The 25,412-nt window shown below is 49.7% G+C and overlaps 1 protein-coding gene across 1 annotated transcript in view; it reads right to left on the minus strand.

Moving 5' to 3' along the window:
• Positions 1-364: 364 nt before the first annotated feature.
• STX1A (syntaxin 1A) overlaps positions 365-25,412 on the minus strand; it is a 39,527-nt gene continuing 14,479 nt past the window's right edge. Inside the window, exons 2-10 of the mRNA XM_069089485.1 lie at positions 15,275-15,352; positions 14,173-14,272; positions 9,368-9,442; positions 7,160-7,233; positions 6,931-7,039; positions 6,732-6,805; positions 3,626-3,763; positions 2,198-2,308; positions 365-2,023 (exon numbers count right to left, since the gene is read on the minus strand). Of these exons, the coding sequence (XP_068945586.1) occupies positions 1,946-2,023; positions 2,198-2,308; positions 3,626-3,763; positions 6,732-6,805; positions 6,931-7,039; positions 7,160-7,233; positions 9,368-9,442; positions 14,173-14,272; positions 15,275-15,352 (837 nt within the window). The 3' untranslated portion in view covers positions 365-1,945. The remainder of the gene's footprint in view (positions 2,024-2,197; positions 2,309-3,625; positions 3,764-6,731; positions 6,806-6,930; positions 7,040-7,159; positions 7,234-9,367; positions 9,443-14,172; positions 14,273-15,274; positions 15,353-25,412) is intronic.

Here is a 25,412-nt window from a genome sequence, read left to right on the forward strand (position 1 = left end):
AGGACCCCCTCACTTCCAGGCCACAGTTTTGCCCCACTGGAGTACCTCTGTTCCTTCCAGGCCGTCTCCAAATGCCCCATCCCCTCTGGCTCAGATCCTCCAGTTAGAGGCTGGATACCCACGTCCAGCTTGTTTGCCTGCTTTGTTTCAGAGTGTAGGCCCAGCCTCTATCAACTACTCCACCTAGCTGCCTTGTTGGCAAATTCTCCCCATTTATTGACTGGCTCTCCCCTTAGCCACACCCACTGGGCTGGGGTAGGCGTCAGACCATGCACTTAGGGACTCCAGGGACAATTTTGTAACTTGTTCTGAAGGTCTAGATTGTATCCGTCACTAACAGAATAAGGTAACAGAAGCCTTCTGCCTGGTACAGATACAAATGTTTATTCTACATAAAAATTTCACAAAATGGGCAGCTGGTTTGCACCAAGAGCTTTGGTGAGAAGGGAGAGGAGATGGGCAGGGCAGTGTCTAGAAAGGCAGCACAGGACAGTAATCACAGTCACTGGGCTGGAGCAAAGCCTTAGGGAGTCAGGGGCACAGATGGGCACAGATGCAGCCCTGGCCAGGGCGCCATGCACACACACACTCACACACCCCCCACCTGGGAAGAACCCGAGTCTGCCCGGCACCCACAGAAAGAAGGGAGAAATGGGGCAAGGGCGGCTTAAAGTGGGAATTCCGTTTTTTAACCTTCCCCCAAGTCCCAAACAGTGGGGCGGGGGGAGAGGGCCCCCCTGCTGGCTGGTGAATACTGCATCAATGAGACATCCCGTCAAACCTGGCACAAGGCACATCAAGCAGGGAAGAAGGTAGGGGAAGGGGACAGTGAAGCTTGGGAGTCAGGGAGCATGCCCTGTACATGCAACATACATGGGGTGCAGGGACCCCCATCCCCAAGGGCTGAGGGTGGCTGGAGCAAAGGACTAGACAAGGGTGCTGGAAGCCACTCCCTCCGGGACAGCTCCCCTCCCTGGTTCCTGAGCCAGGCCTGACCGCTCCCACCCCCATCACAGGATCTCCAGGGGGAGGGGGAACAGAGGCTGGGCAGCCTGTGGGTGCCAGGAGGGCCCAGCGGGAAGAGGGGCATAGAAAGATTTGCCCTTTAGGCAGATGGAAGTTAGGGACAGAGCTAGATGTTCTTGATTTTTCTCTGGGCTCTCATGAAGATGAGCCAGAGGCTGAGTAAGAGCTGGGAAGGGATGGGAGGTCCAAATCCTGGGCAGCCCCCTGAACCCAGCCTGGCAGTGATCAGCAGTGTTACTTCACTGGTCCCTCAAGGCTCCCCCCTCCCTGAGAAGTGGGCAACAGCACCAAGTGGCCCCTCCCCTATTTTGGCCATTGCTAGACTCGATTCAGGATGGGGCAGTCAAAGGGCAGAGAAAGGGGCAGAGGCCTGAGGCTTGCTGAAGGAGAGTGATTCTAGCCCTGAGCTAGGAAGGAAACAGCCAGGACCAGGAGTTTGGATCTGGCGGCTCAGCTCGGGGTGGACTTCACAAAGGGAATGAATGGGTCGGGGTTGAGGCATCTGGTGCCTGGCCTGGCCCACCTCTCTCTCCTTGAACTGGGGGGATTCCGGGAATTCTCAGGGGCCTCTTGGAGCTGCTCCTTCCCTTTCCTGATTCCATTCCTTGGTGCTACAGCCCTAACCCTTTCTACCCGTCTTCCGTTCCCGGTCCCCTCGTCCCCCAAGGTCCAGATGCCCCTTCCACACAGACACACACAGTGTTACAATGAGATCATGCACGTGACATGGCCCAGCTGCTCTGGGAGGGGGCCAGCCCTTGTGGTGTGGGGGGGAGGGGGCACGAGCACAAGTGGGGAGGGCTCTGGGCCCCCAGGTGGAGGGGAGACGCTTCCCCAGGGGCCTCCATGTTAGCAGCAGCTATCGGCACCTCCTCTCGGTGGATGGTCCAAAATGGGTGGAGATGGGAGGGGTGAGAGTCTACCCAAAGATGCCTCCAAACGTGGAGGCAATGACGATGCCCAGGATCACACAGCAGATGATGATCATGATTTTCTTCTGCAGGAAGAAAAACAGGAGGTAGAAGAGTGGGGGGGGGGGGGAGGCTGGGAGGGGGCACAGGGTGGCCTGGCTGGGCTCTGGGGCTCGAGGTTCAGAACTTGCATTTGCTCTGGGAAGAAGCCGGCCGAGGGGATCAGAAGGGAGTAGCGCTCCAGCCCCGGCCCCACTCACCCTTCGGGCTTTGCTCTGGTATTTGACAGCCTTCTTGGTGTCTGACACGGCCCGCTCCACATAATCCACCGAGTGTTCCACGTTGTACTCAATTCGGTCAATCATCTCACCCTGTGAGGCCAAGGGGGGCCAAGCTGGAGGGGAAGCCCCTCCTCACCTGGCTCTCTCAAATAACCAGAGTGGGTCTGGGGCTGGTTCCGGACTCTACAGGTGCCCTGATACAGAAGACAGAAAAGAAGTCAGGGGGAGGAGGAAGAGGAAAGGGAGGCTGTGTCTGCAGGGGGATGATTCTGGACCTATGACCCTGAAGCCAGGGCTCCCCCAAAACTGACACTAACAGCGGGATGCTTCCCATTCCAGGACCCAAGAAGCAACCCATGCAGAAGCAGCCCCAACCTTCACACCACCACCTGAGGGGAGGGTACAGAGGAAGATGAAGGCAGCAAGTCCCTGATCCTCACGTGCTTAGCTCCCTGGAGGAGGGAGAGGAGGACTGGGAGTAGTCCATCAGTCAGTCAACACACAGTTGTTAATCACTTATTATGTGCCATCCACTATGGATACAAAGGAAAGTAAAAAGACTAGTCCTTGCCCCCCAAGAACTCATGTTCTTGTGGGGGAGACCACATGGAAATCATTGGTTCTATACAAGATGGCAGAAAGCAAAGGACTGAATGTCAGGAGACCAAGGTCCAAATTCCAGGGGATACTAGAGGCAGGGAAGTCCCTTTTCTTATCTGTAAAATGAGGATGAAAATACTCACTGCCCTTCTCTCCCCAGAGTTATTGGGAGAGGGCAACAGAAATATGAGCTTATTCTTCCAGTCCTGGCATTGCCATACCTGCCCTCTCTGGGCCTCAGTTTTTTCATCTGTAAAAATGGGAGTGGAGTGGATTACAGTCACTAAGGTCACAATTCTGACATCCTATGATGTGTGTGTGTGTGTGTGTGTGTGTGTGTGTGTGTGTGTATGTTAGGGCTATGTCCATGATTGAATTATGTAGGTGTCTAGGTCCTACTGGGCCTAACCATGCTAGAATCCAAGCTTGGGAGGTCCAGCCATGCAGGGGGTTGGGCCCTGGGGGGAAAAGTCATGCAGAGAGGAGGACTCAGCAGGTCCAGTCATGCAGAGGGTGGGCCATGCAGAGGGTGGGCCCTGGGTGGTAGGTCCTAGGAGGAGGCACATGTCACTCATTTGTTACCTGAGGGCTCCATCCAGGGGCAGCGTGTTGGACAGAAATGGCGGTGGGTGAGGTTAGAGGGCCCCCACCCCCCACCTGCAGGGGTTGGCTGAGGCATTTGGGGTCAGTCCCCCCCCCCACTCCCCCACTGAACATACACACATTAGTCTCAGCCTCCTTGGTTCACCTGGGATGGGCCGGAGTCGGGAGGGCTCAGCCCAGCATCCCCTCGCTGAGGGAGCTCACCTGGCTCTCTACCAGCATGGCCATGTCTGTGAACATGTCGTGAAGCTCTCGGATGCTGTTCTCCAGCTTGATAATCTCGCTGTGCCTTGTTTCAATCTCACTCAGTGCTTGTTTTGTGATGTTGGAGTCCATGATGATCTGTGGAGACAGAAGGGCCTTTGGTGTGGAGGCTGGCCTGACCCAGACTCACCTGGGGCCTCCATACACTGGAGTGGAGGCCAAATGCCTGGACTAGGAGCCAGGATAGCACTGGGTGCTTGGAAGCTGAAATCTTGGAGGCCTCCCTCATTCCATTCCAGGGCTATCTTCTTTCTTTTGAACTTTGGTTATTTTTATTTTGAACTTAACAAAAATCAAGACAACTTTCATACACACACACAAAATGAGTATTGTACATAAAACAACAAACATCACATCATTTGTTTTTCCTTTTAAATGTAGAGTTCACTTGTCTTAACAAATAGCTAATTAAAAAGTTTTTCCATATATAACATGGGACTATATAATTAAATGAGTATTTTATGCGAAACTGTGACTATTATGTATAGCTTGCTTCTCCTTTTAAATATATAACAAATCCAAAAAAATGGAACTTTCAAAGCCATTTCTTTCTGGCCTCCCTTCTGTTTTTGTCTGTGCATTTAAAAAAAATGCAGAGTGCAGGGCAGCCAGGTAACACAGCGAGTAAGAGCATCGGCTCCAGTGTCGGGATGACCTGGGGATTGAATCTGGGCTCAGACACTTAGCACCCACCCAGAAACACCTGTCTGTGTAACCTTGAGCAAGTTACTTAACCCCAATTGCTTAGGGGTGGCCAGGTGGCTCAGCGAGTAAGAGCACTGGCTCCAGTGTCGGGATGACCTGGGGATCAAATCTGGGCTCAGATACTTAGCACCACACCCAGAAATAACTGGCTGTGTAACCTTGAGCAAGTTACTTAATCCCAATTGCTTAAAAAAAAATGCAGTGACTTCTTTTTTTTTCTCTCCCCTTCTCTTCTTCCCCTACCTTCTGCCTTTTATTCCTCCCTTTCCCTTTGCTTCCCTTATCTCTACCTTCCTTCCTTCCTTCCTTCCTTCCTTCCTTCCTTCCTTCCTTCCTCTCTTTCTCTGTCTCTCTCCTACCCCCTTCTCTCCATCCCTTCTTCCTCCCCTTCCTTTTTGGAAACCCTATCCCTACCCTCTCCTTGAAGAGAGCTATCATGTTCTAATTTTCTCCCTGCTAAATATCCCAGTTTATCCCACTAAGCTTCATATGCTGAGATCTAGGGGCTGTTGGTCATCTTGGTGACTGTCCTCTGAATACTGGCTACTTCATCAATGTCCTTTCTAACCTTTTTCTAGCCTAGGATAGGAATCTCTTTCTTGACTGTTATATCCCACTTTGGCTTGTAATCCACTATAACTCCCATACCTTTTCAGAGGAACTCATTTTTGGATCCCAAATGTAAGACTTAGACTTATCCTTGTGGACAGTCATCTTATTAGATCTGTCCAAGGTATCCTAGGTTGTCAAGAGCCTTTGGGATCCCGATTCTTCCCCCACCCTGTTAGTGATATCCGATATGTCTGTCATCTATAAATCTGATCAGTGGCTTTTATAGACCGATGGGTGAAAGCACAAGCCCGAGCTCATATTCTTTGAGTCCAGCAGTTTTTTTCTCTCACCCTCCTTGTCTCTCCTTTAGGTGCCCCTGGGTCTAGGGCAGAGAAAGCCAACATCCCCCTGACATCCTCCAAACGCATTGCCCACTCATCACCACCTGCCTCCTTCAGGAAACCCTCCTAGATTTATCCTAGGTAGGCTTATAAGAGAGAGACTGTTATAGGAATGGGAATTTAAGATCTTCCCTGCCCCTAGGCCCTTTGATAGGCTTAAGTGACTCTGAGAACCTTCCTTGATTTGAAAATATACTCTGCTCCCTAATAGGCTGAATGTGGTCACCTGGAGCCTGTGGTGGGAGGCTTGTTTTTCAGGAATGCCCACACTTGTTACTTTGTGATTGGGCGGTGGGTCAAGGAGGTTGTTATATTCTTTGAGCCAGGAGAAGGCTATATATACACTGAAGTGAGTTTTTGTTTTGGGGCTCACTTTGAGAAGAGTTGTGTGATTTGACCAGATGAGACTCTGGGCAGCCGTTGCTTTGAAAACCCAGATGTTGGTGCTTCCCTCTCTGGTAACTGACTAGGTTTCAATGTAATGGTCAGACAGCTGGAAGCCTGTCTGCTGATCTGTATCTCTGCTTGTAACTTCTGCTTGTAACTTGTTTGTATTCTCTGAAGTTCAGGGTGCTGACTTTTTCCCCTGAATTAGGTAAATGACATATGTTTGATTATAGCAAGATTGTTAATCCATTTTGAGTTGCTTTCTTTTATAAAAGCAGATCTAAGAACCTGTGTTGGCAGCCACCCTGGGGATGCTGGAGTGCTTGCTGCTACAGAGACCATGGGGACTAGTGGAAGGAAGTGGCCTTAGAGTCAGGCAGACTTACCTTGGCCACATCCTGGCTTTGTTATACTGGGCAAATGAATGAAATCTTTCAGTACCCCAGGCAAATATCTATGACTATTGGTGTCCATCTATATTGGTAGAAAGGGTTCCTAACTGTGAATTCCTGATAACAATGAAATGGGTCAGCACTTATTAAGCACCACACAATGCTGAGCATTGGAAAATCAGTTTAAAAATGGACATAAGTAAAGAGAATAATAGAACCATCCAGGATCATAGATTTCAAGCTGGAAGATTTCTTAAAGACCATCTAAATTTTCAGAGAGGGAAACCAAGGCCTGGAGTGGTGAAGGGGCCCTCCACAGTCTTCCAGGCTTGGATTCCCATCTAAACCCTCTGCCTGCAGCTGTCTCCATTGCAGACTGGGCTTTGTCTCTGTCTGCAAAGGATGGGCTCATCTCCCTTCTGAGAACAAAAAGGTCATGGGGTCACAAGGCTAGGAGGGGCCTTAGAGGCTCTGGGGCGACTAAGCCCCTCATGGAAAGAGGAGGAAGGTGACTCAGTTGAGGGAGGATCTGCCCAGGCCCTCGACCCCCAAATCCGTTGCTTTAGGTGCCTCTGGAAAAAGAAAAGGGTCCCAGCTTGGACCACTTACCCCTGAAGCAAAGATGGCAGGATTTCCACTCTCCAGCATGTTCTCCAGCTCCTCACTGGTGGTGGTTCTCCCAGCTGCATGTAGAAGAGAACCCAAAGGAGATGAAACAGACATCCTTCTGTCCCCCTTCCGCCCTTCCCAACCCCTGGGCCAAGGGCATTGGGACTGCCCACCCCTGCCAGCCCCGCCGTGCACTCACTGATCTCCAGCTGCCTTTGGATTCGGCCCTTGCAACGCTCCCTGTAGTCAGACTGGGTGGCGTTGTATTCTGACATGACCTCCACAAACTTCCGGGACAGTGTCGAGTGCTGGGAGGTATGAGGCAAGCAGATGAGCTCAGGCTCTGAAGGCTGCTGCTGCCTCCCATGATGACCTGGAGCCAAGCCCTCCCCCAGACACACGTCCCTCTCATGCCTTCCCCCACTCACTTGTGTCTTCCGAATCCTCAGGTCTGCAGATGACCTGTTCAGTCCCTCCTCCTGCTCGATACTCTGCTCGATACCTGGGGAGGAGCAAGGATTGAGGCCCACCCCTCACACTCTGGCCTTACCCTCTCCCAGACTGGAGAGTGGAAAAGCACCAACCATCCCCCACCTCCACGGCACTTCAGACCCACAGGCTGGAGAGGAAAGGGACCAAGCCTCTAGTTTTACAGATGAGGAAACCAAGGCATAGAGAGGAGAGATGACTTGCTCAGGGTAACACAACTTAGTAAATAACTTTAAAAAGAGAGGTAACTTGGAAAAAGCAAAAACTGGCGTCAGAGGAGCTGGGTTCGAATTATTCCAGAGAGTAATGGATTATCACCTGTGTGACCTTGGGGTCTATGAAATGGAAAGGTAGGTCCAGATGACCTTTGAAGCTGTAGAGCTGTGATCCTATGACTCTGGCCTTCAAATCTCATCTGTAAAATGAAGGGGGTGAACTGGATGGCCTAAGAGACCCAGTTCTAGGTCGAGGCTTGTCAAGTGGCAGAGGCTGGATCAGAGCCCAGGGCTCCATGACTCAAGATGGGCCCTCTGTGACGCCAAGGCAGACTCATGAGCATGTCAGTTGGGATTAACAAATCATTCAGTCATCTGAGTCATGTCCAACTCACCATGACACTGTTTGGGGTTTTCTCAGCAAAGACACCGCAGTAGTTTGTCATTTCCTTCTCCAGCTCATTTTACAGATGAGGAAACTGAGGCAAACAGGGTGAAGTGACTTACCCCGGATCACATAACTAGGAAGAATCTGAGCCAAATTTGAACTCAGGTCTTTTTGACTCCAGGCCTGGCGCTCTATGCACTATAGTGCCACCTAGCTGTCCTGAGTCAGTTGGAAAGAGACCCTGAAAAATCATTTAGCCCAACCCCCTCATCTTACAGGAGAGGAAACTGAGGGCAAGTGACGTGCCTCAGATCACACAGTGAGTCAGTGATAGACTCAGGACTCGAACCCAGGTCTCCGGAGAGACCCATTCCAGCTCTTCCCACTCATTTGACCAACCTGAAGATAAATTAAAACACAAGGCCAAATAATAATACTCCTGTTTGTACAATGCTTTAGGGTTTTAAAAGCAACTTTCTTATATTATTTGTTCTTAAGTCTAGGGATGGAAGGGAACTCAGAGGCCATCTGAGTCATTTTTCAGATGAGGAAACTGAGGCCCACAGAGGTTAAGAGAGTGTTACCCTATAGTGTTACCTTCCTTCTCCTATCTTGGTCCCTTAGGGGTGGCTAGGTGGCAGTAGATAGAATTTTGTGTGCACAATCAGGAAGACCTGAATTCAAATCTAGTCTTGGACACCTCCTAAATATGTGACCCTGGGTAAGTCACTTAACCTGGTTTCCCTCAGTTTCCTTATCTGTAAAATGAACTGGAGAAGGAGATATCATACCACTCCAGTGTCTCTGCTGAGAAAACCCCAACTGGGATCTTGGGGAGTCAGACATGACTGAACAATATCACCTATAGACCTATTTATTTACAGGTAGACTCACTCCCCTATTTATGTTTAAGCCCCCATTTTTGTCTTTTTTTTTGTATCCCCAGCACTTAGCACAAAGCCTGATGTACGGAAAGCAATGAACAAATGTTTACTGATTGATTGTATAAAATCACACATGGAGTGATAAGGGCACAACCAAGATTGAAATCCAGGGCTTCTGATTCTAAAACCAAGATTCTTTCCACTATACCACACTGCCTCTAGTACTTACCCACATCATCAACTTGCCCCTACTATAGCAAGTTTGGGAAAGATTTCCTAAAAGGTTTATGTTTGCAAGACTGTGGAAAGGGAGCAGAAGGTTAGGATGCATCCAGAGAGGCCAGGATGTGTATATATATATCTTAGTAGGGTGGGGCTTGCTTTAACCAAACCCAAGGTGTGAAAATAAGGGAGGGGTGGGAAGAGAGGGAGAAATTTACAAAAGAATGCTTCTTTTTACACCAGGGGTCCCAGGCATAGTCTTTATACATCATTAAGAACTACTTCCCCTTCTCCTCACAGTAAAAATAGAATTTGATTCACACACAGGGGTTCAAGGAACCCAACAGCAGCATGAAGCCAAGCAGAGTCATCCAAGAAGCAGCTGAAGGCTCCCTAGGGTGCTCCGCCCCAACCTCCACCCCCCCATCACAGACTCACTCTTTAACTTGGATCGGACTTTGTTGGCGGTCTTTTTTATGTCTGACATGAGTTCTTCCAGCTCTTCTTTTGTCTCTAGTGGTATGGGGAGAGAGGAAGAGGAGACAGTCCTTAGGGCTGAGAGAGAAGTCTACTACCAGCTCTGCTCCCTCCCAACCACGTTCAGCCTGTGAGCTGAGGGGGAACTCAAAGCAGGAGCTCCTGAGTGGCCTGTGGTGTCTCTCACTCCACCCCCAATTCCTCAATTCCAGCCAAATTTTGCTGGGGATAAATTTAAAGGTTCTTAATCAAAAGGTGAAGGCACCACCCCCTTATTCAGCACCAGGGATAGGGGCCAGAGCTATTGGCTAGGATTGCCTTTTAGAGTGGAAGGAGACTCCCCAGGCAGTTGGGAGGGGCTTACATTTCCATTCTCGCCTCCCCCACCCCTACTCCCCAGTTTTCTTGTCCTTTTTAAAACTCTTGCCCCTCCTTCCCCCATTCCTTTAAATAACAAATGAGTGGGGTCTAAATTTAAGGCAGGAACAATTGTGGAGCAGCTGGCTTTGCAGGGAGTTGAACATTTAATTGAGGCTCCGTGCAGAGAGGGGTGGGATGGGGTGGGGTAGGGCAATGCCCCCTGTGGCCATGAAGGGAATGGTCCCTGGATAGGATGGGCCCCCTTTTCACCTCTCGACAACACAGGAGAGGTTCTGGCACAGGGCACAAGTGTGGGGGACCTTGCCCATGGAAGGGTGGTGTGTGTGTGTGTGTGTGTGTGTGTGTGTGTGTGTGTGTGTGTTAGGGGCAGGGAGGGCAGCAGAGCAGACACCAGAAACTTCCCAAACACAGACCCAGGGGAGAAGAAAGTTTCCGGAAGGGGGAGGGGAGTGGAAAACTGTCTATAGGGGTTGGGGTGAGGACCAAAGAGGAGGAGGAGATGGCTAAGCAAGAGCTTCATTACCCCTTAATGAGGGGAAAATTAATTTACTAACTACACTATCAACCGATCCTTCCTGTTCAAATAAAAAAAAAATAACAGGGCTGACATCCCAGTCCCTAGAGAAGGGGGTCACAGGATCATAGATATAGAGCTGAAAGCAATTTGGTTTGTTTCACAGGGGACGAAACTGAGGCCCAGAGAGGTTAAATGATTTTCCCAAGGTCACACTGTAACACAGGTAGGGAATGGCAACCTCAGCTCCCCTCATTGTCTCCACTGGTCCTTTCCTTTCCCCATTCTCTTCCTCTTCTGTTGCTTATACCAGTCTAGGCTCCCCCATTTCAGCTTTGCTAAGTCCCAGATGTGCAGCTATTTTTCCTCTACTTAGTTAAATCCCCTAATAGGGGAAACTGAGGCATGAAGCTTCCCCCTCCCTCCAGGGGCTGGGAGGAAGTTCAGTCAATGTTCTTAGTGGAGTTTGGTTGCATTTTCCCCAACTCTTAGGGCTGTGGTTACAGCAGCCCTACCCCCTGAAGGACCCTTCCACCTTGGGGGCGGGGGAGGGAGATTTTGGCTTCTGTTCCCACTAGAATCAGCAGTTTCTGTTCTGAGACCTGATCACACTTTGTGCAGACACAGCTGGGGAAGGGAGAAGGCGGTCCATGCGCATGAGGGTGAGGGTGAGGGTGAGGGTGTGTGTGTTGGAGGGAAGCAAGAGAAAGAGAGAATGTGGTTAGTCTGACCTCCTCCCTCTCTGGAGATGCTCCCTAGGGAAGCAGGAAAGTTACAACATCCACGGAAAACACAGACACTCCTAATGTAATCCTGCTCTTCGTTCTACGTCATCCCAGGAGACGTATGTATAAGTGTGTATATGCACACATACACATACACGCTTAATATCGTCCTCCTCCTGACTCATTCATACACTTGCATATATACACACAGTATATAACACATGCCAACACACAGGGGTCCACACAGACCCACAGGAACCCTTCTTCAGCCTGTCACTATGATAAAGTTCTCTATGAATGGGGCAGCTGGAGAATTATTTTCTCCACTTTCCCAAGGATGACATGTGAGGAGTCTTTGTTCAATTCAGACCACAGCTGCTTCCCAACCTCCTCCTTGTCTCTCTCAACCCTCTCGTCCTCCTGCCGACTTTTAATAACACTAGTGACACTCCTTGCCTACTTGAAGGGTTATTCTCCCTCCCACTCTCACCAGGAAAATTTCCTAACAATTTTACCCAAAGAGGTGTAGTGGGGGTTGGATAGCCGTGTACCCCATCCAGAATGTATTAAGCTCCCAGGCAATGTCTGGAGACAAATGTAGCTTGGTGCTAAAGGACATTGGGTTTTTGGGGAATGCAGACATCCGTGGGTGGTCCCTTGGTTCATCCCTGTGGCAAACTCAATGTGGGCATATCCCAATTCCACTCTCAGTACAGTGGGTACCACAAAGATGAGAGAGTCAGACATGGAATAATACTCATAGCTAGCTTTTATCTAGCTCTTTATACATATTATCTCATTTCTAGTTCACCCTTCTCATTTCCAAAGGAGGAAACAGGCCCTGAAATGAGAGGTGACTTACCCAAGGTCATACAGGCAAGTGGGAGAGCCAGGATTGGAATTTGGGTCTTCCAGCTCTAGATGGAACCCTCTTTCCATTATACTTATGATCTTTGGGTGTCTTCCATGTTCTAGAAGGGAATACCTGCTCAGGTTATAGGACCTGAGGATCCTAGGCCTTTAGAAGGGGTTTTAAGAGACCATCTCATTTTACAGATGCGGAAACTGAGGACTGAGAAGAGGGAAATGACTTGCCCAATGTCACTCAGGTAGTAAGTGACAAAGGTGAGACATAAAGCCGGCCTGTGGGGTAGTGATAAGTCTTTCATAGCCAGCATCCTTCCACTGTCCTGAGAAGCTGGATTGGATGAACCTTGGAGGGCCTTTCCAACTCTGTGATTCTAGGCTTCAGGAGGGAGATTTAAGCATTAGCTGATTTTTCCCAAACACAATTTCCAAAACGACCTAAAAATGGGACAGATAAGAATAACAATGGGGCAGGGACTGTTTCATATTTGTGTTTGAACTCCCCAGCATCAAGGACAGCACCTGGCACATTAAGAAATGCTCCCTTACGTTTCTGACTTTCTAATACCATGTTTCCCTGATAATAAGACACCGTCTTATTAATTTTTTTGGACAGAAAAACACCAGAAGGCTTATTTTCAGGGGAGGGCTTATTTTAATGAACATTGACAGCAATTTTAATAAACAGGTAAATGTGAACAAAAAAATGTACCTTTACTCAATAAGCAAATCACTGGGGAAGAACAGGATGACGCGCTCACTGCTGCAGCTCTGATTGGATGCAGCTCGGAGTGCGGCGTGCGTTTCATGGGGGGGGAAGGTGCATACAGAGGGTACTGTAATGTAGCGCAGGGGATCACCTTCACTAAAGTAGCAATCTCAATAGGGCTTATTTTCATTGGAGGGCTTATTTTAGAGGAATCTTACACAGTAAGGGGAGGGCTTATTTTCCGGATAGGTCTTATTATCGGGGAAACACGGTATTCAAGGCTGTGCTTTGGGAACACTACCACTAGACAGCACAGTAGAGAGGACCAGATCTTGAGTCAGGAAGACCTGAGTTCAAATACTGTCTCAGATGATTGTAACCGTGTGACTCTGGGAAAGTCACTTCACCTCTGCCGGTCTCAGTTTCCTTCTTTGTAAAATAGGGATAAGAACAGTACTTCGCACACAAGGTTGCTGTGAAGATCAAAGGAAATAACATGCAGTAGGAACGTGCTTTGTCAATCCTCAAAAGGTTATGTAAATTTTAACAATTTATTTAAAGGCACAGGGTAATGAATGAAATATTGGAGGATTAAGGGCTGGAAATGGGGGGCATATGCAGACTTGGAGTACTGAGAAGATCCTATCCCTGGGGCTCTGCTCCTGGGCTGCTGTCCTTCATGTCCCTAACACACACACTTTTCTCTCTGAGGACAGTTGGTAAACCCAACATCATTCCAGCACCCTGTAAAAGCTGGCATGGCTGAGGCAGCAGCAGAGAGAACCCTGGCTTCCACTGCCATCTGCTCCTCTTGGGAAAAGGAGGTGTGGGGTGTGTGTGTGTGTGTGTGTGTGTGTGTGTGTGTGTGTGTGTGTGTGTGTATGTGTGTGTGTGTGTGTGTGTGTGTGTGTGTGTGTGAATGTGCAGCTACCTCATCAGCCTCCTCCCAGACAACCCAGCTGCTCCCCTGACTCCAGGACAGGCAGACAGGGTACTGCCTGCCAACAGGGCAGGAAGGGCAGGCGGGCTGGGAGCTTGGTTGCCAGGAGAGAAGGGGCACAGGTGCAGGTGTTCCCTTCTGCTTGCTTCTTTGGGGTAAGGGATCTAGCAGAGGGGAAGAGGGCCTAGGCTAGGGGACTTCTGAGTCTTCTTCCTCCTAACCCTGCCCAAGGAGTGGATAGATAATAGAAAGAACATTGACTTTGGAGTAAGAGGACCTGAGCTCAAATCCCATCTCTGACAATGATTGCTTGGATGACCTTGGGTAAATTGCTCAATCCCTCGGGGACCTAGCTTTCTTATCTGTGAAATGAAGGGTTTGGACCAGATGGTCTCTAAGACCCCTTCAGTCTCTCCATCTTCATACTTAACCTTATGACTCCTTGGCCCCATCTCCAGAGCCAGAGACCTCCTTGAAGTCTGTTCTCTCAGGGGACACCTCGGGGGTATCAGGGGACGCCTCGAAGGTATCAGGGAATGCCTCGGGGGCATCAGGGGACACCTCGGGGGTATCAGGGGACGCCTCGGGGGCATCCTCGCCCACACATTCCAAATGCCCACCCTCACTCACTCTCATCAGGATTGGGGGCGGCAAGGATGGCACTGTGTTTCCTCTTCACCTCTTCCACATTCTCCGAGATCTTGTCAATGAAACCTCTAATCTCTTCCACCTGGGGAGAAATTTGGGGAGGGGACAAGTCAGGGTGGGAGGCATAGTTGGGCCCAACACTTGTCCTGGATGGATCCAGGGGGAAGTGGGTTGGAAGTAGCCTTTGTGGGAATGGAACAGTGAGCTGGGGGCTGGCCCATAAATCCAAAGACTTATTCTAGCCCCATCTCTTACTGTGTGACCTCGGGCCTCAGAAAACTCTCTGATGGACAAATAGCTGTCCAACCATCCCACCTTATGGGGTTGTTCTAAGGATCACACTGGATCATAGATTTAGAACCAGCAGTGACCTTGGAGCCCACAGTGTACAATCCAGGCCTGCGGGAGGGGCTTGCTCCTGGTCACACAGACAGTAGGCATCAGAGACAAGATTTGAACCCGACTCCAAGTCCGGGGTAAAGCATTTAAAGGGCTTTGAAGATGAGCGAGCATGGGCAGATTTCAGGTGGGATTTGGACCCGCCTCTGCTGTCTCACTGACGACCTCCAGATGGCCCTTTGCTCAGCTCCTTCTCTCAACACTTACCCACATCTGAGTGTTCAGCTCTTCGGCCCCCTCACCCCATCGGCAGAGCCAGAGGCCTCGAAGGATGCTCTCGGGGAGGCCTCAGGACGGATCCTCACCCACACTTTTCCAATCACCCTTTACTCTCAGTGTTTGGGAGCAGTGAGGAGGAGGGCTTTTCACCTCTTCTCTGAGGTCTTGTTAGGATATGCAGGCACACAATGCATGTGTGTACATACAGTACACAGAGGTATGTGAATACATACATGTATTGTCTCCCCGAGAAAGCGTAAGCCCCTACAGCGCAGGGGTTCTTTTGTGTTGGTCAGTATCTCCTCCGTGCTTAGCGTTGTACCAGCACACAGTAGGTGACTAATAATTGCTGGTTGAATTAATGATGTAAATGAAGGGGGAATGTCAGAGCTAGGTTACGACTCTGAAGGAATTGACTCTGGGCTGAGGCACAGCTGGGGAGGGGGACGACTCACTGGGCTCCCACCTGCTCAAAGAACTCATCCATGAAGCGGTCTCGGTCCACGGTAACGGTGACCTCATCATCATCGTCACTGTCCTTTGCCTGCACACAAACACGCACAGATGTTCATGTAGATGGAGGTGTTCAATGTACCTACTGATAGACCCAAGTCAGGGAAGAAGGGCCCCATTGCACGCCACCCATCCTCCGCTGCTCCCCTTGGCCTCATGGAACCATCCACTGGGATATTCAGCCTGTGTCCCTAGTGTCAGACCATGCTTCCAGCCTGGACTCCTCTGGGCTTAGCTCTCTCCCTTCCTTCATCCTCAAGTGCTAGCTAGCAAGCCCTGCAAAACAGCATAAAGTTCCTGTCCTAGCTTTTGGAGTTTTCTTGGCAGAGATACTGGAGTGGTTTGCCATTTCCTTCTCCAGCTCATTTTACAGATGAGGAAACGGAGGCAAACAGGGTAAAGTCACTTGCCCAGGGTCACACAGCCAGTAAGTGTCTGAGGCCGGATTTGAACTCATGAAGATGAGTCTTCCTGACTCCAGGCCAGGCGCTCTGTGCTCTATGGCGCCACCTAACTGCCCAGCCCATCAATTATCAGCTATCATTTGATAGAATGTAAGCCCTCTGAAGGCAGGGACTGTTTTGTCTTTGTATTAAAAGACCTATTTATAAAGAGTTTAGCCTAGTGTTTAGTGCATAGTAGGCATTTAATAAACAATTGTTACCTTCTCCTCTCTCCTTGTATCCCCAGCACCTTGTATCCTGTCTGGCATACAGTAGGTGTCTAGCAATAACAGACAGCTTTTATATAGCACTTTAAGGTTTGCAAAGTACTTTACAAATGTTATTTTATTTGATCTTCAAAATGGGTGCAATTATCATCCCCATTTTACAGATGGGAAACTCAAGCCCAGGTTCTTAATAAATACTAGTCAGGTCTTTACTTATACGTGCATATGTTAATATACTTGGTAGAGTATAAATTCTTTGGGGGCACAGATTATTTTACTTTGGTCTTTGTGTTCTGGGGACCAGGCATATATTAGGAGCTTAATAAATGCTTGCTGTCACCATTAAAGTCACGACAATATTTCAACAACACAGACAGAGCCCTACTAGGTTTGCAATGCACTCTGCGCATGTTATAATACTTGGGCCTCGGAAAAAAGCCTCTGAAGTAGGAATTATGGATGTTATCAGTCCATCTTCCAGATGAGCAGACTGAGACTAAGAAATGACCTGCCCGTAGGACTCCTCCTTGCTGGCTCCATCATACCACAGCCCCAACCTTATAGGCCATAGCTCTTAGCTTTTCTGTCATGGCCCCAGGTTCCAGCACTCTGGTGAACCCTTTGAATCCCTTAGAAAAATGTTTTCAAATGCATAAAATAAAATACATAGCATTATAAAGATGTAATGTTTTTCCCCATTCAGTTTCAAGTTCTAGGGCCACCTGCATTCTTTCCATGGAGCCCAGCTGGAGAACCCTTGTAGAGAGAAATGGTGCCAAACCCCAATGGTACATAAGGATCCCTGCAGGTTACATAGTGACTTTGTTTAAAATTGTAAGATTATCTATGTTTCATTGTATTTTTATTTCCATGTAGTTTAAATGTAACTTCTCCACTCCATTGAATCAGGCTCAGGCCCCATTGCTATCAGTGGGCTGGGGGTTAGACCTTCTCCAGGAGGGGTGGCCATGGTCACGGATTTGGCCTTGGGGAGTTTGGGAGCTGCGTGGGAGAGAGGACCCTGAATAGTCTTGCTCCCTTAGGAGAGCAAACTCAGCTGTTTGAAAACACAGGGTATGGAGAGAGAGGAGGCCTTGGGGGTCAAAAAGGCTTGGTGGTGGGACTATTCGCCTTCCAGTGCCTCTGGCTAACACTATAACTGCAGAGAAGGCCCAGATCTGCCCTGAGAATGGGATTTCCTTTCCAGGTGGAAGAAATCAGTGATTGGGTAAAAAAAAATGGTAAAAGGAAAAGAAAGAAAACAGGAGTTGGGGGTGAGTGGAGGCAGTGGAGGGAGGCAGGAACCCATGGAGAATAGGGGTCTCCCATCCTGCTCGGCTCAGGCAGGGCCCCTTAGCTGGGCCTATTTCAGGCAGCTGCCCTGGGAAGTCACATGCTGGCTCACTGCTCTGGGGCTCAAGGCACCGGCGCTTTAATTAAGACAAAGGCTGATTCCAGGCTCTCTTTCCGGGGAGGTCCCTCTGGGAGGAGGCCTGACAGCTGGACCCTGCTCCCCTCCTGGATTTCTTTACCCTGGGCTGGGTGGCGATGCCATGAAAGGTATGGGTAAGGCCATGGATAGGAGGGAGGCAGAAGGAAAGGGGCTAGGAATGCCCCATCTTCTGCCTACCTGCCCTGGGGAGATATGATGGAAATAAACATTAGGGCCAGCTCCCTGGTACGACTGCCAGTCTTGGGGTCATCAATCCAGCTGGGAGACCCTCCCTGGGTCCCTTACCCATGTCTGAGTAGACACAGCTGGACAGTGGGAAGCAGAGCAGGCCACTTGAGGGTAGAAATGGGGTCAGAGGGGCATTTGTAGCAGGAAGGAACAGCTGCTTCCGTTGGGGGGTGGGGTGTGTGTGTGTGTGTGTGTGTGTGTGTGTGTGTGTGTGTGTGTATGTATGTGTGTGTGTGTGTGTGTGTGTGTGTGGTCTGCGCTTGTGCAGTGCTTGAGCTCAAGGCACAGCAGGAAAGCATCTTACTCTTGCAGGTGCCTTAGAGCTCCCCTCCCCCAGTCTCCCAGGCCTGGAGAAGGGAGCAGGTGCTGGTACCACCCCAGCCACCCACCTGCCCGCCCCCGAAGCAGTGGAACAAAAGTCACCCCATCAGGAGTAATTACATCTTTGGCTTCCCTGTCTTCAGACAGTGCAGCCCACCCCCCCAGAACTGTCATTACTTTGCCCTTCCTCAAACTTGTGTCTTTTTCCTATAGGCTGCCTTCCTTCCACTCCCATGGCAGAATGCCTACCCATCCTGCAGATGGAGAAGGTGAGGTCTAGCTGGGGTGAGGAGCTGCCCATGAGGGTCAGTAATATAGATGGCCCAGGGGTAGGGCCACCTCCCTATCTGGCTAAAAGCTTCACTCACCTGGGGGGTGGGGACCATGACTTCACTTTCCTTAGACTGCCTTTCCTCTAGCCACTCTGGGCCTCCTCACACAGTAGGGCTAAGCCATGAACTTGAAGGTTTTAGCAAGAAAGCAGCTCCCACAGAACATGAAGTCAGTGGCCCTGGACCTGAACCTGGGCTCTACACCTATTAATTGCATGGCCTTGGACAAGCCCCATTTCTGGGCCTCACCTCCCTCATCCATGAAATGAGGGGCTTGGGGGATCCCTTTCCAGTTGTAAGTCTCCTGATATCTCAACCACCCTAGTGTGGCCTAGTAAGGGGTGCCTGATAGGAATCAACCCCCTGGCCCTGGCCCTACCCAGGCCTAGCTGTTCCAGGATCCCACTGGGCCCTTGGGATTTCACTCTTTCCACCCCCCTCACCCCTGAATGACCCTCATCAATCCCCACTCTTCTTGCCTCAATAGACCAGGGGCAGTGACTGGGGGAGGGGCTCTATGAAAAACACCGAGCCCTGGTCAGCTGCCCTGTTGGCAGGATTCTGGGCCACTCCACTGGTTCACAGGGATGTACCTAAGGGCTGAAATCATATTTTCATTTCACTTAGTCCAGGCAGGTGTCCTTTGGGTAAATGGGCCCAAAAGCAGAAGGGAGTGCATTCCTAACCCCAATCGCATCATTCATTGTTCTGAATAGTATCATCTTTGATATGACAAGGAAAGTCACAGAAATCACAGGGAGGGATTTCTGCCTATGAGAGATTCAGAATAGAGAAATTCACAGAGTGCTGGACTTGGGGTCAGGAAAAACCTGGGTTTGAATCCTGCTTCTGACACTTATTATGTGACCTTGGGCCTCAGTTTCCTCATCTGCTAAATGGGGATAATAATGTCTGTGGGTTGATGTGAGAGGCTAATGGAGAATGCTGGCAAAGTGCTTTTGCTCATCTCCTCCTCTCAGGAGAGGATGGGGGAGGCAGTGATGGCTCCCTCAGAGTCTATGGGGTACCTCTGCCCCCCCCCCCCACCTCCTGAAGGATGGCTGCCAGCTCCTCTGGCAGGGGCCAGGGCTCTCTGGAACTCCCAGTCCAAGCTGCTGAGGAGGAGGGATGAGGGAGGTGGGAGGTGGGAAGCTGAAGTTGGTGAAGGAAGCGGGTGTGAAACATCTCCAAGCCTTCTGCTGCTGGGCTGTCACGGCTCCTCCCACGACAGCTAAAATAAACCCCTCACTCAGCCTTGCTCTGGTATGTGGCACCCCACAGACAGAGAAGCTGAGGGGGATCTCCAAACACTGAATCTAGTTCTCCTGGGACTGGTCTGGCTCAATAAAGGTCAGCTAATCTCTCCCTGAGGAAACTGAGGCAAGACGACTCTCCTTGGTCAGGATTCAAGAGAGGCAGAGAGAGAACCCAGGAGGTCTCAACACCAAGCCCCATAGCCTGGCCTCCTCTGTACTCACTTTTCCTTTCTCTGTTTAGAGGGAGGGAGAGACTGGACCAGGAGAAGGGAGTGGCTAGAAACTTTGAAAGCAAACAGGCAGCTCTGTTCTCAAGAATGAATAATGCAAGTCTGGGGTAGAGGCCAGGCAGCTGCATTGCAGGGGACACTGGGACCCCTACTCAGCCTGGTCCTGGTGCTCCCGTAGGAACATACCAGATGTCTGGGTGACAGGCAGGTTTTCCCTTCCATAGACTGCTTCTATAAAGCTGCCCAGCTAAATGCTAGCCTCCCAAAGAAGTAAACAGCACAGGTGTATCTGGTTCTTCCCATCTCTTCCCTCCTCCTCCACACCATTGGCAGCACGTGAGCTGAATTGTGTCTGGAGCAGTGGGGAGGGATTTCACTGTGCTATGCACACCTTCTGGTCTGCTCCCTCCAGCCTAGTGTTTAGGAGATAGCTGAGGGGTGGGCAAGGTTTGGGGTTCAGGATTAGTGCTCAGTCTGGGATCAGAGTTTGGGATTAAGGCTGGGGAGCCAGGGCTAAGGGGTCAGGGCTCAATCTGTGGCCAGGCTTAGGAGTCAGTGTGTTCTTTGGGAACCCTGGCCAGTCTTAGGTCAAGGAGGAATTTTTTGCTGTGTAAAAATAACTGACTCACGGAAGTACTGATCCATGATTTTCGTCCTTCTTGGCTATGCTCTAACTCCTGAAACTTAATGAATATGGTGGCCTTGCTTCTTCCTCCTCCCCAAGACAAAGCAAATTCCCTGAGATCATGGGACCATCAATTTAGAGCAGCAAAGGATACTAGAGGTCATGCTTTCCAACTCACTCATTTTACAGATGAGGAAACTGAGGCCAGAGAGGTGAGTGACCAGTCCAAAGTCACACATGTAGTAAGTGGAAGAACTGGGTCTTCTGACTCTAAATCTGGCTCTTTCCACGCAGGCTCACTTCTCATATTGTGAGGAGTTAGAAGCCCATGTTAAAAAAAATTCTTCCAATAAAAATTTGCAAGAAGGAGCATTATTGGGGAAGTATCAAAAACTGAAAACATCATGTGACTGGGGAAAAATTGATCAGACTGGAGAAATTGATGCAGCTGACTTGAGGATGCAGCTACAAACCACAGAGCCAAGGAAGAGAAAAAGATGGTGGTACCTATGAAGTGATGATGCCCAATGGGGGGAAAGTTTCATATACTCATGTGGACCCTGGCTCTATGAGAGGAAAATATACATGAGCCAGGGTGAGTGGGAAAATGAAGCTGAGATGGTGGACACAGAGGGAGGAGCTCATTGCCAAGCTAAGGGCTTTAGATGGGAGGAGGGGCAGCATGGGCTGCTGGAGAGAAGGCTGGTTCCGTGTTAGAAAGCCTGATTTAGGCCCTGTCTTTGCCACTTACTAGTTGTAACCATGGACAAGTCATTTCCCCTTGTGGAGTCTCAGTTTCCTCATTTGTAAAAGGAGTTTTGACGAGATGACTTCCAAAGCTCCTTCTAACTCTGAATCTATGCACCAAAATACGTATGGGATATTTGTGTTGAAGGTCCCTTAAAATATTTATGAATATGCATTCAATTGGTTCTGCCATTGTTTAAAATGTTTTGCGTCCATGATAAATGACTTATTTAAAAACGATGTCTGCTGGGAACAAAGGATCTGGCCCAGGAGTGTTCTTTTCTAGAAGCCTCAGACTCCTCCTCCTGCATCCTTGGAAACTAGCCCCCCTGTCCATGGTACTGAGCTCTCATACTGATGTTTTGCCCCTGTCCATGGTACTGAGCTCTCATCCCTGGTGTTTTGCCTCTGTCCCTGATACTGAGCCTCTATCTCTGGAATATGGCCATGCTCTCTCCTCCTCAAGTCTTATTTGAGCCAGTAAAGGCCCAGGAAAAGCTGCCACATACAATTAGCCCCAGGTCTAACCTGTTCCTGTCGAGACCCCACCCACCTAGTCATTCTTCAAGCTTCTCCTATACACAGAGCCCTGTGCTGGGGGCAGGGGTCTGGCCACAGAGGTCCAAGCTTGGCACAGTTCTGGGTTCTCCATGAAGTGAGCACCAAGCCCTCCTGCCAGGCCTTTGCCTCCCATGCTTTTCAGATGATGTCTGAGGAGATCAGTTCTGAGGTCTGCCTGGCGGCCCTGCTCATCTCCATCTCTTGGAAAGGGCTGATTTGCCTGGTGGCTCTAACATTCACTGGGCCCCGCTGAGGTGGGGCTGGTGGGACAAGGAACCCCCACTGTTATCCTAAGCAGAGCCCCCAGTCCCAGATGGACCCCTCGATCTGCTTACAAATTGAGTTCTAATTACCACACACATGCACACACCACACACACACACACACACACACTCACATGACCTAACTATGACCACAGGCCTCTGCTTCCTTTGTACCCTCTCTCTGCAGAATAATTCCAAGAGAGAGCCTCTAGCCTCTGGCCTTTGGTTCACTCTAGACAGAGAGCTCTCAGTCAGTCTAACATTGCCTATGGGGCCTGCCAAGCAGGCAGACTGCCCAGGAGTCCTGTTGATTGGTACCAAAATTAATCTAACCCCATGCCTGCTGCTCTTCCTCTCTGTACCATGGCTATTTTGGGACCACACGACATGGAGAAGGAAGATGGAGATGGTGAGGGGTTGAAGGAAGGAACAATATACCAGATAGAAACAAGACAGGACAGCTCTATGTGTGGGCAGTGTAGGTGGTCACCCACATGGGAAGCTGGGAGAGGCCTGAGAAAAGCTTCCCCTATCTTCAAAATATCTCCCCCACCATCTGCCAGGAGCCTGAAATTCAACCATTAGAAAGTCACTCCTTTGGGAATGCTGCCCCCAGTTTCCTCTTTTAGAATCCAAACAATCCATGAAAAAAAAGAGTATCTTGTGGTTGCCTGATATAGTAGGAAGGGAAATGACTGGAAGTCAGGGGACCTGGGTTCTAGTCTTGGCTGTCTCTCACTGTGGACCTGGGTAAGTCAGTTCCTTTCTGCAGTCCTGAGCTGCCTTCTCTGTAGATGGAAGAAGTTGGTCTAGATTCTTTTCCCCATCTTTTTCAGATCTGATCACGCAGAAGACAAAACCCCTGACACTCCAGTTTGAATATGTTTATTGGGTCCCTTGTCCTCAGCAGGAGAGAGGGCCAGTGAGATCACTGGGCACTGCATGGAGAGGCCATAGAGAGGTGAAGTGGCTTATCCGGGGGCATGCAGCCAGTATAAGTCTGAGGTGGATCCACCCCTAGCCACCCAGCCAGGCTAGGCTACTTCTCATATGATGTTTTACATACATGTAATGCTGTAGGGGCTTCAGTTTTGGTCATGGCTCTTAAACCCAAAAGCTGGGGGTGGGGAGACAGGGGAGGTGCTGGTGCTCAGAGAAAAGACCTGAGGCAAAGATGCTGGAAAATTAGTTCAAGAAGAAAGGATGAAGGAATCTGAGCGTTCTTTAGATGGGAGAAGACCAAGAACCAGAGCAGACTTAGAGACCATCTAGTCCTCCTTTTACAGATGAGGAAACTGAGGCCCAGAGAAATTAGGTGACTTGCCAAGGGTCACAAAAATAATAAGCATCTTAGGTAGAATTTGAAATCAGGTCTCCCTGATTCCGAGTCCACTACCCTGTGGACTTGCTTCTCCTTAAACCCCTTTATTTTACAGATGGGAAATCTGAGGCCCAGAGAGGCTAAAGTACCCAAGGTCACACAGGTGACCTTGGCAGAACTAGGATTTGAACTCAGATCCTTTAACTCCCAAGCCAACCTTCTTTGTTTTCTGTCTCAATGGAGAAGGTTGAGTGATGACCTAATTATGGTTTCTGAGGCATTTCTGTGCTTTTCTGAGGAAGATGCTTAGTTATCATTCTTGTTGTGAAAGAAACAGGATTTGGGTCATACACATGGAGGAGCTTTTGGACCATCCAGGGCCCAAACCTTGGAATGGGGGATGGTTGGAGGGAGTTTTTATGCCCGGAAGTCCTTAAAAAAAGACACCCATTTGTCTTGGGTGATGCTTGGCAGCTAGAGGGCAGCCCCCATGACCTGCCAGCCTGAGGCACTGAGGATTCTAAGAATCCAGGCTCTGGGATTCTGTGATTCTTACAGGAGGCAGGAAGGAAGTTGCCAGCACTCCAGGGATGGTTCCCCATGGGTGATGTCAGTCCTGGACAAATTGATTCATCGCAGCTGATGGTGCTGAGTGGAGAGCTGTTGTCACCAGGCGGTTCTTCCCCCACCCTTTTAAATGACTAATCAAAGTTCCAATTAAAAAAAGCACAGAAGGCAAATTGATGGGTCAAGACTGGGGGAAGGTGGAGCTCCAAGAGAAGGTGCTGAGGGATTCCAGAGCACACTCTCACACTCTTGACCTTCACTCCCAAACTCCAAGGCCAGCTCCAGAGAAATCAGGAGGTAGGGGTGGGTGGTGGGGGTGGTATGGTGAAAATATGGTTGAATTTGGCATCAAAGACCTGAGTTTGAATCCTGACTCTAATACTACCTGTGTGACCTTAGACAAGTCATATCACATCTTTCTGGGCATGTTTCCTCATTAGTAAAATGAAGAGATTGGATTAGATGGCCTCTACCATCCCTTCTAGTTAGGTCACCCAAAGTCCAAATCCTAGATTTTATGATGACCTCTATGTCCAGTGGTGACCCCACCCTCAGCAGGGACCTGGCTCTGCTTGCTTGTTTCTCAGCCTTGCTTATTGGAGGTCATGGTGACAGAAGGCACCAGGAAATTATCAATGAATCAATCCAAAAGCATTTATTAAGAGCCTACTAGGTGTTAGGCACTGTGCTAGGCTTCACAGCCCCTGCCTGAATCTCAAGGAGCCACTGTCTAGTTGGGGGAGACAGCATGGAAATATATCTTTACAAAACAGATATAAGGGAAATCTGGGACAAAGGTACTAGTAGCTGTGATGTGGCAGGAAAGGCTTCAGGTGGAAGGAAAATTTGAGTTGAGCTCTGAAGGAAACAAGTCCAGCCTCACTGTTATAAAAGGGGGGGGGGAACTTAGGCTCAGAGAAAGGCAGCAGCTTGCTTAAGGACATATAGATGGTTAAGCACCAGAGCTGGAATTTGAACTCAAGTCTTCTGAGGAATTGGACATGGCAACATGAGGACAGGAAGTAGGGATGTCATGGAGGAACAGCATCTCCTCTTCACTCCTGCTGATCTCCAACCTGGGCACCCTATCTCAGATCTCCCATCCCCTATGCAGTGATAGGAGCCTCAGCCTCTCTACTTCCTTCTAATTTAAGGGGGCACTATGGTGTGGTAGGAGAGAGCTGGCCCCAGAGCTGGGAAGACCTAGGTTGGAGTCCCACCCCTGCCACATGCTGGTTGGGCAAGGTCACTTCATCTCCAAGAGCTTGAGGCCACTCAGTGAGGTGCCAACCTGCATTGGTGGAGGGTATTTCCTCAGAGGGAAGTCCAGTGAAATCCCAAGTTCTATTTTTAGTGTATCTCATATCTGAGGGACACTGAAGTCTAAGGCCACTCACTCAAGGGGACACAGTGGCAGAATGGGACGGGAAACTCAGCAGGTTTTGCTTACTCTTAAAAATTCCTCTCTCTCTCTCTCTCTCTCTCTCTCTCTCTCTCTCTCTCTCTCTCTCTCTCTC

This window comes from Petaurus breviceps, unplaced genomic scaffold (assembly GCF_028583685.1).
Source record: "Petaurus breviceps papuanus isolate PSGF00001 unplaced genomic scaffold, PetGlider_PUasm1.0 186, whole genome shotgun sequence".
NCBI classification, from domain to species: domain Eukaryota; kingdom Metazoa; phylum Chordata; class Mammalia; order Diprotodontia; family Petauridae; genus Petaurus; species Petaurus breviceps.